A 13,872-nucleotide genomic window follows, 5' to 3' on the forward strand; every position below is an offset into this window, starting at 1 on the left:
TATGAGGATGTCAAGTTTTTTATTAATGGATCAATTATTTCATCCCATCCCCACTATAAAAAAAATTCAAGAACTCGAGATAATTCTAATAAGATTCTTCCACGATTGAATAATAAACATTTTTACATATATAGGATCCAAGGAGAATATATGTACACTGTTGTATCTCGTTTAACAATAAACACTTCAATATATGAGATCAAAAAAGAATCGATATACATTATTATTCCTCCGATAACAGATATTGTACATATGAAATAAAATATGTTTGCAACCACCTTTTTAGTTTTAAAGAGAAATGAAATAAAAATATGCACAAATTTTGGTGGATGAAAGCCATCATCATCATAGTTAGACCTTTTCTCATTTGCATTGAATTCATAACAACCTTATCATCAATGTAATGGGCTGTGCCTCGAAAAGGTTGTGTTAAAAGCCCTTTCCAAGGATTCTATTCCTATTTAATTTGCCCCAATTGGGCACCTCATCATCACCTTTACATTTATTTTAGTAACTAGCAAATAATCCTGTGTAATTTATACAGAGAAATAGCAAATTATAATTTGGTTCATAATAACATACGAGGAGAATAGGTTCCGAAACGATGAAAGTAAAAACAAATCCCAAAATTCATCGATATCAAATAAAAGAAATGATCTAAATGGAAGCTGATTATTGGCAAAACATGTCATTGAGAAGATTTGGCAAACATAGCACCATATTAAACTGCAACCAATCGAAAGCAGAGCAACGTATTGTATTTAACATGATAAGCTTAATGAAAATGTCGACCATGAAAAATGTAACACAGATTTATAGCTCTCGACATAAAATGTCTCCATTTTTGAAGCCAGAGATGGGTATTAAATCAATCATATTAGATGCTAAGAATTACTGTCATATGATAACTATACTAGCATATGGCAGATTTATAGCCAACACACATGTCATGAAGTGTAGTTATTGAACCACAAGCTCTGCAAACTCTCAGTTTCTACACTGTGATTCAATGGAATCGGTGACCATCTTTTCATAAATAATCGAGTATTTAACTGTTTTTTGCTCTTAACTCATCAAACAAACGACAGAATTATCAAAGAACAGTATCATGGCCTACTTGTAATTGTCAACTACAAGTTAAAATCAACGTTTAAACATGCTACAATCACTTCATACACTTCAGATTACCCGAGTGTTAAGAAGCATATTTGGGGTTGACCATTGTGAGCCATATTCATGTTCAAAATGACACCTTATTAGCATATCTAAACTCTATTTTACATTATTCTCCTAAATTGACTACAACAACAATATGCACAGCAAAAGAAAATACTGTGAATTGATTGTTAATTTAGAACTACCTTTTAAGCTGAGGTGAAGAGGGTTGATCTGGAGATGATTGCCATGAACCAACTCGATAAGTACCACCATGCCTTTGCTCATATGTCCCACTTGCTGGAACTCCATCGCTTGGATGATGTGCTACATGGTTTTCTGGATGATGCACTGGCCCAAGTGAACCAAATTCAAGTGGCTCAACAGATGAAACATCACTGACGCCTTCATCATATGGATACACCATCAAGAAAGGAGGAATTTCTGGTCTTGTCGGACCTCCTGCGTCTGAACCTAAAGCAGATTGTGTGTATGTGCCAACCGCAGTTCCCCTACCATGCGATGAGTTTGAAGACCCAAAAGAACTGTTCTGGACCATGTAATAGGAAGCTGGCACATGCCTGTAAGAGTCCCATTGTGTGTCTACATGATTTTTTGTTGTGGCGTGTTGGTCAGGTTGTGCTCTTGGCCTCTCAGCACCATTGCGTAAATTATGTTTTGAACTGATCCAACTTCCTTCTCTATCCCTATGGTCGTGCCTATCACGGCTGTGGTTTCCTCTGTGGTGTCTCGAGCTTGATTGTCGTTCTCTATGAGAGAATTTCTGTGCAAAAAAGAAGAGCCAAAAAAAAATATCAAATCTATGCCCTCTACATGCAGGTAAAGTATCAAGTTAAGAAGTATTAAACATCATTCTCTTAAGCTATGAATCTTGCAACTAGATTGTTTGAAGGATAATGCTAACCAAAGAGAGGTTAAAGTGAAATGCCCTAATAGAGGAGATGGGCCTTCACAATGGCACAAGTATATGGAACATATATGAAACCAATAATGGTATCATACTACAATGTGTATCTTTAAATCCAAATCACAGAAAATGTGTTCTGTTGTTAACCAAAAAAAACATTTAATGGAACCTATTATATGATGAATAGGATAGAATTTCCTAACGAAACAATACTTTCCATCAACACATAATGAAGTAACAAAGGTAGAAGCATGATGTTGCTTGCATTCAAGTTCAGGTGCTACAGCCAGGTAGTGAAGCACCTAGGAAGCATATGTCAACTATTTACTAATAGAACAAAGCACATTCAAGAAAGAATTTAATGAGTAAAAAGAAAAAGAGGAAAAACTTTTCCAAGTTCATTTATCCTGGTAAAAACCTGACAAATTCAAGCTGAAATTTGTTACCATTATCTCTTACCCAAGTGGTAACAAAATTTCTGCTTGTTTCTTCCTATCTTCTCATCATGTAAAGAATTCATAAAATGCAAAGACCCAATCACATATTAAGACAAACAGAAGAATCTGTGTACACTTGTTTGGATAAAACACTAAATTTGGAATGGTAACTATTTATGTAAGAATCTGTGTACACTTTCAGTAGCTTACTCTAACATGAAATCCACCATAACCAGAAGCCAAGGAGAATATTGATAACCGGGTAGATATTTGCAGTAGTAAAAAAACTTCAAAGCAAGTCAGAAGCTAAACAAGCCCTCATACATTTAAAAAATAAATGTGTACATGTTTCTTGTGAACAAACAACTCAGTTGGGCCAATATTGATAATTTTTGCAAGTCCACGTTTCTAATTTGATAACTCAGATAAGGCATTCTTATTCCAGAACGAAGAGAGATTGAGATATTAATTTTCTTACAGGATTTGGCAGGTATGTTCCTGTACCACCACGATATCGTGGTGCCTCATCTCCAGAATGCTGGAAACTACCAGAAGCCCTATCAGGTCCAGGGTGCAGAGGTATCATGGGCACCAGAGAAGGACCATACCCCATTACTTGCATCAAGTTCAGATTGGCTGACATGGACCTGGCAGGACCATCCCAGGGATATGGCCCCTGCAAATACTGTGGTGGCACCATAAGAGGGGAAGAAGAATAAACTAATGGTGCATGATAGTGGGAATTCTGGCACAAACGTCCATACTCCAGATTTTGCCAATGGCTGTTACGATCACTGTTCAGAATGTCGGGTTTGTGCAGCTCATCAAAGGATTCAGGTCCAGGCACTCTTGAAGCAGCTGAGTTCAAGAAATCTTTAGAATGATCAGAACTCTCCACCAAGTCAATGTTCAAGTCAGATTTTGCTCCACAATGACTTACTTCATCATCTCTTTCTAATTGGCTTATGGATTTATAAACTGGCACTGGTACCATCACAAATGGAAATGGTGGGCCAGTAGGAACAAATGCTAGAGGCAGACCCTTTGCATTGTCCCCTCTGCTCTGCTGGGAAGTATCTACAAGCACTGGTGCAAATTGAAGCAGTTGATCTGATCCAGTTACCCGTGCTGGTTCAAATCCATTTAACAGTTGGTTTCTCATGTTTCCAGAAGACAACATGGAAGATCCTGTGATTCTTTCGGACCCATCAGTTGCCTCAGGGGACATAGAAGTCCAATTTGAAATCCCATCATCAACAACTGGCTGAACATGATTGGATGAACTCTTAGACTGTGAACCATTTATAGCTTTTCCAGACAAAGAAGAGAATGTTGGAGAAAAGACTGGTTTTCTTTCCCATTTATCACTTGCTGACCTGGGGACTTTCTCCATAAAGCCATTACTAAAATTTTCAAATCTCTTGTTTGCAACCCTGGAATTGGAGTTATGATCACTTACTTTACTTTTTGGTTTGGAATTTTGAAATGTATCATTTTCATCTTCTCTAACCAAACCTCTCACTTCTCTAGTGAATTTACTCTTTTCTATTGATAAAGCACCAGAATTTATGTTTCGCGATGTACGTACTGGGTTTAAACCATAATGAGGTTTCCGTTGCTTGCTATCAGAATGAAACATATGATGGCCACTGTCATCAGAGTTGAACCTTCTGGATGCCCCAGCATCACTCTCCTGGTAGATGAAGTCAAACTCCTCTGAGTTCAGTTCTGTAATAAGAGGACCCTCATTATCAAACTCAACCGCATCATTCCCATTTGACCCAAAGGTGGCATCACGAAAATAATGGGAAAGAGGTGCTGCAACACTACCTGGATGGAACTGCATACTGGAACCCCAGGAAGGACCAATCAAGGGTGGATTAGCAGGAAAAACTCCTGCCCAATTTCTCTGGGAAATATCAAATGAACTTGGCACAGGAGATAATGTCAATGGAAAATGAGAAGAAAGATACATTGGCAACTGAACCTGTCCATTGAAACTGTGGATGTCGGATGATTCCATCATATTGATCAAGTCCTGCTCTTCCTGTTGCATTTCCATTCTCTCAGAGACAGAAGCAAGCTCCTCACGCAAAGTCCCAAAGTTAAAATCACCATGAAAGTTATTCGAAGCACTATTTGAATCACAAACAACTTCAAGGTTTTTGTCAGATGAGCTTTGCCTCATTGGCAAAGGATCGACATTTGATATTTGACTCCCTGTAGCTTCAGAACCCGAGCTACTTCTGATATTATATCCAGTATCTGCAGGAGCATCCTGAGTTTTTCTGGTCTCCATTTTGCTGTCATGCCTCCCTCTAGACAAATCAAGTGCTGCCTCCACCAATTCAGGACTGGATCTCACCCTTGGAAACTGCAATCTCCCTTGCCTTTCTTCCTCAAGAGAGTAATTAGATTTAAACATTTTCTGGCTTTTGTCAATGTGCACAGAACCACTATAGCTATTGTTCCTTTCAAACTGATCAGAGACCCTTGAATTGATTTGCCCACCATAATATTTCTGACCCCGACAACGAGAAACCAAGGATTTATTGTAGTTACTTATCCCATTAATCCTTTTAGAGTTTTGGTCAATAGTACTGTCGATTCCAGGTAAGAGCTCTCGAGAATCACCACCAGCTCCAAGATCACTTTCATGACCAGCATGCATTCCAACATTTTCAATTTTCTTTTTGGCATTTGTGGTATTTTTTGAATTGTTTGTTTCTTTTGGAACATTTTTCAGAACTTGCAAATGTCGCAAATCTAGGATAGGAACATTGGCACAAGGACCATTCCCATGTCTTTGCCATGTGTTCATGAAGAATTGATTCACTTCAGCAATTATGTCTTCCATTGGACACTTAAGTAACCTGGCCAACCTTTTGGCCCCAAATGCAAAAGCTGTACGTATTCTAAAGAAATTACCTAATAAAATTAAAAAAGACAATATTAGCATTGCTCTATGCATGTCGATTCAGAAAACATCAACAACCAAAGTCAAAATAGCATTTTACTCTGACAAAGAAATAATAATCATTACTAAGCCTATAACTTCTCACAAAAAGTGGATAGATAGTGGTATCAAATACAAAATTGCTGGTAATAGGAACCCAGTCACTTCCACGTTTCCAGCATTATATGATCACATAGATAGTTCAGTACTTGCAACCCAATTACAGTTAATTCCATCACATGGCCTTTTTAACAAGAATAAGCAAATAACATAAGAAATATTCCCCCATAAGGTGAATCCTAGCAACAAAGGCATAACATGACAAAATAATTGCTTTCTATTCATCAATTGACAAAGCAAATATAAATACTGGAGTCAAACATGACATAGTAGTGACCACCATTGTCATCAGCTAAGAAGAGCTTCTGACATGGTCCTGTCCTCAACATCATAAAACCAGATCTAATTATGAAAGAAACCATGATCACCAACACAACACTGATAACTACCAAGAGGTCCATAAAATGACTTAAAGATTGGAACAACTTCAGGTTAATAAAGTTCAAATTTTCTCCACCACTGTTAATATTCAATAGGGTCAATTTTCAAAAGAAATGTCCATTTACAGAAACCAAATCATGCAAATTCCTCATTCCCTTTTATACACATAATCTGAGTCCATCTCAAGATAACAAAAGAGTAAATTTACAATGAAGCCAAGATTTTCTAATATATCCAACTTCAACACCATGCAAAACCAAAAAAGAAATTTTAAACTCCTATTGCTTCCACAATTGTTGGAAGGAAAGCAAGTAATTGTTCTCAATCAAGGTTAATCTTCTACATTAAGGTTGTGATTTAAATCAGTAGATTAGGCATTGTCAGTGAGAGTAGCATCAGTATAAACCGGTTCATATAACTCCAGATAACTAGCATAAATCATACCTTTACTCACACTGCGTCCAAGGTTGTTGTTAGTACGTAAAGGATCAACTACATTGAAATGCTTTGAAACAAAAGGTTGCGCTTGATTTTCTTGATCACGAGGGATGATAACACCATATTTTTTACTGCAGCCATGGAGAAAGTCTTCACTAAAGAACACCTTGCCACTATCCTTTCTAGGCTGTTCAGCTACATGATGTGACAAATAGTGGATCAAGAAAGCACATTCTCTACAGAACTAGTATTGAAGTGTGAGACAAACTTACCGAACATATCTGGAAGTGAACTGATAGGAATAGGACCCCATAGGCTAACACAGAAATTATCCCAATCAAAGTTGCTAAAAAATTCTAGAAAACGGTATAATACCTATAATTGCAAATAAAATAATGATAATTAGAGTTTGCTGGTGAGTAGTATAAAAAAACTTTAAAAACTAGGTTACCTCAAGTGGACCAGCAAAGGAGGAGTTGTACACATGAAACATGTAAAGAACTAAGGTCTCCAAAGCATATGTGGATATAAGCCCATGATGAGCACCTAATATACGACTTTCATAGTAACACCAAGACTTAATCAGTATAATACTCCGCTTGAGTAGATGATTTTGATTTATCAAGTCATCAACCTATAAGACAATCATATTTGTTAGCTTAAGAAAATATGCTGCTTGTACAAACAGATGTTTTTAGAATCAGTTCAACAAATTCTACATCAGAATCAAAATCCATACCAACCTCTTCTAGATAACAAAGTGTGCATAATCCACCAACTTGATTAAAGGATACATCGACAACAATGTTGTCTACAAGGCACTTTATGAGTTTTACCTGCACAGGGCTAAAAATGAGACATGAAACAATGTTCCAAAGGAATCATATAGATGCTATCACATATGAAAGCCAAGTTATTCAAATGAAAACAGCAAAGAAGATTAAAATATCTAGATATTAAAAAAATGTAGGTTGCAGCACAAAAGGGCGTACATCTTGACATATTAGATTAACGCAGATAGCAATTAACCATCATTGATTGGAAGTCCAAGATATTACGTCCTATTGATTGCATATCAGATTCTGCACAAAGTAATACATTTAACTCAAGATCAACAATATCATAATGATGGTTTCAAATACTATGGTAATACTGACCACACTAACCATATTGTATTGGTTCAATACTGTACCTTGACAATACTTGTTAGTATCAACATACTAGACAAAGTTTTTTATTGAAATACTGAAGCAAACCATATCTAATCAATTAATATGCACCAATTCAGTAATATTCTGGTACAGGTACCACCTCAGTATTCGAAATGTTTAGCATACAAGTGCTCAGAAGACTAAAAAATCTATAATGAAATTTAACAATAGAGAACAAGGACAAAGAAAGAAGAACACCACCAGATAAAAGATAACAGTTCCCAGACCCAAAGTGTTCAACCATAAAAACTCATTAGAAACTGGCATCCTTGGCTATAAATTTACTTTATCTAAGTATTTTCGAGTGAAAAAATCTACAAGTTTGATATGGCCTAGAATCTATTTGTACTTATTTTTAACAGTTTTACTTCTGAGAAGTTTGAAGTCTTTAGGCCAATCTAAATATTTACAGGACTTGACATGAGATTTCAAAGTCCATTTAACACAACCGATACAGGCAGATCGACCTAGTCTCAACACTTATAATGCCACAATGGACAAGTACTGACCCAGTCATCATAGTTGGTACATTACTGATGCATACAACCGATGAACTCCATGTTTATTTAATTCTCATCACCCCCATTTTCCACAGCCTGACTCATTCATTCCAGCATTTCACAACCACAAAAGAAAATTAAAATGATGGTGAGCCTCGGCACCATCAAAAGGTTGCTCATTTGTGACAGGTTCAGTTCATGGAAACAAACTCTTTTCTTATTAGGGCAAGGCTGCATAAATTTGTCCTTCCAAGCACCCACATTGGTTCGGGAGGCTTGTGCATTGGACCAACATTTCCAAAATAAGAATAAAATAGTTTTCTAAGAGATACCAACTCTAATAAAAGAGCTAGTTTATATGCCATATTCATTGCACACATACAGAAGCATGGGAATAACCCAAATAATAAGAAAGGATCTGATTTGATAGCCAAAACAAAAAACAGAATCCTATCAGTCACTCCATAAGTCAAAACATACAGAGAAACAACATTTAGTATGCGATTGTTCATAAAGTATGATGATTACAAGGCAGTTGACTTGTTGCTTTTTAGTCAATATTGCATGCTGTTTGTCAGTAATGTACCATTATCATGTTTAAGTTGCATGACAGCTAGCTTCCAGTTGAGCAATTAAATCATAACACTTTTGTCTCTTGGAACAATAAAGATACTCAAAGCGAACACCGCATGTTCATGTAAAGAAGAACACTATAAAATGATTGGAAAAGAATAGTAACATCAACTCATCAAGTACTATAAACTGAATGGAAGTTAGAAGATCAAAAGAAAATAGTATATTCATGGTGAAGTATATTCACTAGAAAGCATACTTGTGCAAGCAAATGACACATGCCAGAGTTTATATTTATTATAATTTATGTCCACCCATTGAATGCCTTAAATTGAGATATACCTCTGCTTGAATGTATTGGACTTCTTTTACACAAAATTCAGCATTCTCAATCTTTTCTTCATTTTCCAGCACTTCACGAACTGCATTAGCCCATGAATCCTTCAAATCTTCATTATTACTGCATGCAGTCAAATCAATGTCGCCATCAGGTAAATAGGTTTTGAGAGGTACAGACCCAAATGTGAAAACCTGAGATCACAAGAAACATGAAACAATGTATCAGTGTCATGTTTGAATACATCAGCATGGTAAGAAAACAAGAGAAAGTATGCATAAAAACAATGCAAATTAAACTGAAACTGCAAAAAACCAAAAGAAAGGACATCAACAGAAAGGCACACAGCAATTGACCTAATAAATTAACCAAAAGAAGAACCCACCGTATTTTACATTTGTAATTAAAATTTTAAGTGCTTCCTGCAACCTATTAGAAAATTCACATCCAATGGTAATTTATCTCTTCTTCTTCCAGATGCACCTAAATTTCAAATGTGAGATCAATCCAGTTCATGATATGTTCTCAAAAGTTTTAAAACTCCCATGGTGCACAAGTAACAGTCTGAAGAGTTTTCATATATAACAGTGACTATGACAATGAATCAGTTTTCCAGATTGTTCATAGCAATTCAGATCCATCAAGGGCCATGTCCTTTGAAATTTAAAAGCTATCATCTTAAAATATTGCTTCAAAGCATAGTTTATTTCGTATTCATATCTCCTGGTGTTTCACTTTATAGTTATTTTCTAATCAGTTGTTATATCACTATAGAGGTTGGGCCCTGGTATTAAGCAAGGTGACTAAGCTTAGTTGAAAAAACAATATCCTGGCAAGCAAAGGCAACACATGTTAACTCTAAAACTCATGCATTGGCAAAAGCCTTGTTGTACAATAGGCCACCAACTTTTTATGTCTCTAGTAGTAGAATAAAATCAATAAAACAACATTCTTAGTAAATTAGAGTAAGGCCCCTTTGACAAGGCTTATCCATTGGACATGGATGAAGTTAAGGGCACACAACAAGATTATGATGATTGTGAAATCCATGAAATTGGATAGAATTTGAGGTTCCAACACCAAGCCACCATACCTTAGAGAGAGCAAGAGAATAGAAAATACCCTTGCTTATCGAAGTTGGAAGCAAAAGTAAAAAGCTAAAGGAGAGAAAGCAACAAATTCAACATTTTTCTATTTCTTAAAGGATTTGAAAAATGGTAGTCACATTTTCAAGAAAGCTTCACTTTGCAATTTGTAGATCTCTTTTCAAAAGCCAAAGTAGGGAACACAAAATGCTGACACTTCCTTGCAAGTAAATGAGCCCTTAGGTCAACTACAGATGTACTAGATAAAAACCAATTTCAAGGTTTTATTCTACCACCAACACCAAAACTTCTACAATATCTAGCCCTTTGTTCTAAATCTTAAAGGCATTTCTTAAACAAAGGAATGTTCCTGGCTCAACAGGTTCAACCTATAATGGCTCAAAAATGAGCAAATTTCTCATACAGTAATTTCTATGCAAAATAGATCAACAATTAGCTTTTCCAAGGGTTCAGCTTTATGATTATCACCAATGTCTTCATTTATGGACCCTTCAAAATTGTTTCCTCGAACTTTTTAATCTTTTTACTCAATATATGTCAACTGGAAAAAGTAATTCAATACTCTTGCGAGTTGATCGAATTTACATCTATCATTTGTAATCCATTAGCAAGTAGCAGTATCCATGTCAAGAACTCTGCAAAAAAATTCTTCATGAATCTCAAGTTGCCTAGAAAAAAGCCTGCCACCATCATCAAATATAAAAGATCTTGTAGACAAGATATTCAATGATTTGTTTCATCCAACACCACCATCTTATTGCAGTTATGCAATTGTGTGGGTACACCACTGGGATGCTCAAGTTAAGCTCATTTCAGGATTCACTTGACAGGTTGAAAAGATTTGACAGAAAATATCAAGAGATAAAACAAATTTAAAGAGAATAGAGAAGTTAAAACATAAGAAAAATATTTAAATGATTATGAAGAGATATAACTGACAGCAGCTTATGGAAACTACACCAAGATTCATGCATAATCTTCAAAATGACCACAATCTCAAAAAAAAAACAAAGAAAACAAAGGGACAGAACCTTCCTAGAATAATGAAAATCCAGCAAAGTTCTAAATCAAAAGACAGCAGGTCTTCCCAAACATGGAAATTGATGGCTTATTAACTGCCGGAAGTCCAATTTCCACTTTAAATATAACTCATATGCATTAACTCTATCAGATAACTGTGAAGCTAACCAAAAATTGACATCAATAGAACAATAATGACACCCAATTGAAATTTACTAAACAAAAAAAAACAACATTAAGCGAATATATTATCCCTGAAACAGCATCCATACCCCACACACTCCACACTCCAACAAATTATGACATAACAAGAGAATTTGTCCAAAATAAAGTGCACAAAATGTCTAAGCATGCACCTAAGATAACATAACTTCAGTAATCAATACACAGCTCCTATATTATGCTGCAAGATGGAAAGCTCACTACCTTGTTATCCTAGATCAAAGGATGCTACTCTTATAACATGTCAAATCTTTTTATATCTGAGATTCTACAAATGATTGAACTGGTGCATGGTTATTCCTTTATGAAACCTATTCATTAAATACTCTAACCTGGCTGTAAAACAACTTATCTCAATGCTTCTCAATTCCAACATACAAATGCAATCAAACACATTGTCCCAAGTAACAAAATTTAAAATAACCACATCCCACAAAGCTGAGGTAACTCTTAAGGAAGTGATTAATTTAGGTCAACCTTGTTACAACTCCTCGGAACTCTCTGTATCACTACTTCTCATGTATCTTTGATGATTTGAACCAGTGTAATAAAATGTATGCGACAAGAATTTAAATTCTTGCATATTCACAAAGGCAAAGGCCTCACCATTTAGATCTAGCCTTTTTAATAGGCAAGCAATAGCTTGTCAACTTCATACCAGGGTTTATTGAATTCCTCAAAAAATGTCAACTAAAGCATTTCTTCCAAACTACAGTCATTATATATCCAAATTTAAATAATTTCCAAATTTCTGGTCAAATGATATGTCAACATATGCAAATGACAACAAAAAGTAACTGATAAAAAGAAGGAACATATATAACATAAAATGTACAACATAGAAGGTACACTCTGTTATTCCTCTTTATGCACATATAATGTATGTCTAATATCTAAAAATGGAAAAGAAATTGAAAGAGCCTGACTTTCTCTGCACTAAAATATGTAAAAAGAGAGTACTGAAACAATACTATTTATATTCTTTGAATTAACATATGGCTAAAGGATCAAAAATCATAAGGAGACCAACTGACCCGACAGGAGAAACACTTCATGATTAGCCGGCAGACATAGCTGGCTACAGCATTCCTGTGTTCTTCAGATGGTTGATTGGGCTGAATACATGCTATCAACTCTGCTGTTCTCTTTTCAGCCTTTGACCATCTCTCCATATCAAGGGCTCGGGTCACATTAGACACTTGATTGGGCAAAAGACCGTTGGGCAATAGCCCATTAGGTTGCCCCAGGACTGCATGCTCACCCATAGAAGGCTATTGTACAATAATTGCTCTATGCTATATTGGATGCCTCCACACACCAGAAAGAACACTCTCCTTTACGCAATATCAACTCAATCCACTGTACACAGGCTGACAAATCTTCCAAGAAAACCCAACCCAAAAAAGGCTTTCTGTGAAGATCTTCAGCCACAACGACAACAGATACAACAAAGATCAAATCTTTGTATTTCCTAAATACCAGCAACCTAGCACTCGAGAGCAAAGATGGAGTATCCTTCACTCTGGTGATCAGGTGGATCTCCTCAAAACTCTTCACCGGGTAATCCAGAAACCTTAGGTCAAGTTCACCGATCTAATCGGGAAGAAAAGGCCTATTTTCTCAAACCTACACAAGGGGAAAGGGCAGCGGAAATACAAGCCAAATAAGGTAAAGCCGACGCCTTTGTTACCACGCTCTCCGATTCAAGCAGACACCAAACGATCCACGCCCCGGACGGACCTCCACAAGGAGAGCAAAGTGGGGAGATGCGCCTAATCAAACTACAGGCGAGCCCCACCTGTTGGCGGTGGGGATTCAGTGGATTCCACAGATTACCAATCGACGGATGAATCAAAAGTAGAAAATTGCGAGCTTCGGAGGAGCAAAGCTATGGAATGTATGTGCGAGAGAGCGAGGAGCCTTAGGGCATGTAAGGGTTAGAGGCAGCCAACATCTACACTTGTCTGTATATATATATAGATATATATATATAAACAGAGAGAGAGAGAGAGAGAGAGAGAGAGACAGAGAGAGTCCTCCCGGTGCCCTGTTCTCGGTGGGGCCTACTCCTACTGGCCAATGACCATGGATGATGGTCCTCAAAGTCATAAAAAATAGAACAAGAGAGTAAGTTTTGATCTATTAATTTAGGAGTTAGGGCACATAATTTTAGTTCTTCCAAATCAAAATATATATATTTTTTTAAAAAAATATTTATTATATTAAATGATGGATATGTGGATTCGAAATTGAGATTTATGAATTATGCACTAATACACTAATCAAATTGAATGTCTTTGTTAGGATCAAAGCGACACTAAGAGAGGGGTGAATTAGTACAGCGGATTAAAACTTGTAAATTCGAAAATGATTTCGTAAAATGCAAGGAGATTTCGCTTTGATAGTAACTTGAATAAAGTAAAAATCGGAAACTTACTATTGTGTAGATAACGATTGCAGAAAGGTAAGTACTCACATATTTAATGAA

General features: G+C 36.2%; 1 protein-coding gene across 3 annotated transcripts; it reads right to left on the bottom strand.

Moving 5' to 3' along the window:
- Positions 1–1,090: 1,090 nt before the first annotated feature.
- On the bottom strand, positions 1,091–13,330 carry LOC135629459 (uncharacterized). 3 transcript variants are annotated; one of them, XM_065136846.1, is made up of 8 exons: positions 12,419–13,330; positions 9,042–9,230; positions 7,159–7,251; positions 6,867–7,049; positions 6,688–6,790; positions 6,422–6,610; positions 2,999–5,448; positions 1,091–1,939 (listed from the first exon to the last, which is right to left on the bottom strand). In XM_065136846.1, the coding sequence occupies exons 1-8, from the start codon at positions 12,647–12,649 to the stop codon at positions 1,358–1,360; spliced, it is 4,020 nt and encodes a 1,339-aa protein (XP_064992918.1). In that variant the 5' UTR covers positions 12,650–13,330; the 3' UTR covers positions 1,091–1,357. The 3 variants fall into 3 exon arrangements, with proteins under 3 accessions (XP_064992918.1, XP_064992919.1, XP_064992920.1); XM_065136847.1 differs by lacking the exon at positions 12,419–13,330 and adding an exon at positions 7,408–7,497 and having other exon boundaries at positions 9,042–9,179; XM_065136848.1 differs by lacking the exon at positions 12,419–13,330 and having other exon boundaries at positions 7,159–7,261; positions 9,042–9,181.
- Positions 13,331–13,872: the final 542 nt, after the last annotated feature.

This window comes from Musa acuminata, chromosome BXJ3-1, assembly GCF_036884655.1.
Source record: "Musa acuminata AAA Group cultivar baxijiao chromosome BXJ3-1, Cavendish_Baxijiao_AAA, whole genome shotgun sequence".
Taxonomy (NCBI): Eukaryota; Viridiplantae; Streptophyta; class Magnoliopsida; order Zingiberales; family Musaceae; genus Musa; species Musa acuminata.

Coding starts and splice junctions, on each gene's coding strand:
- LOC135629459 (XM_065136846.1), bottom strand. CDS start 12,649: ATGGGTGAGCATGCAGTCCTGGGGCAACCTAATGGGCTATTGCCCAAC. Junction 7,252..9,041: donor TCCAATACATTCAAGCAGAG/GTATATCTCAAT, acceptor AGCCCTGTGCAG/GTAAAACTCATAAAGTGCCT. Junction 1,940..2,998: donor GAACATACCTGCCAAATCCT/GTAAGAAAATTA, acceptor TTTTTTGCACAG/AAATTCTCTCATAGAGAACG.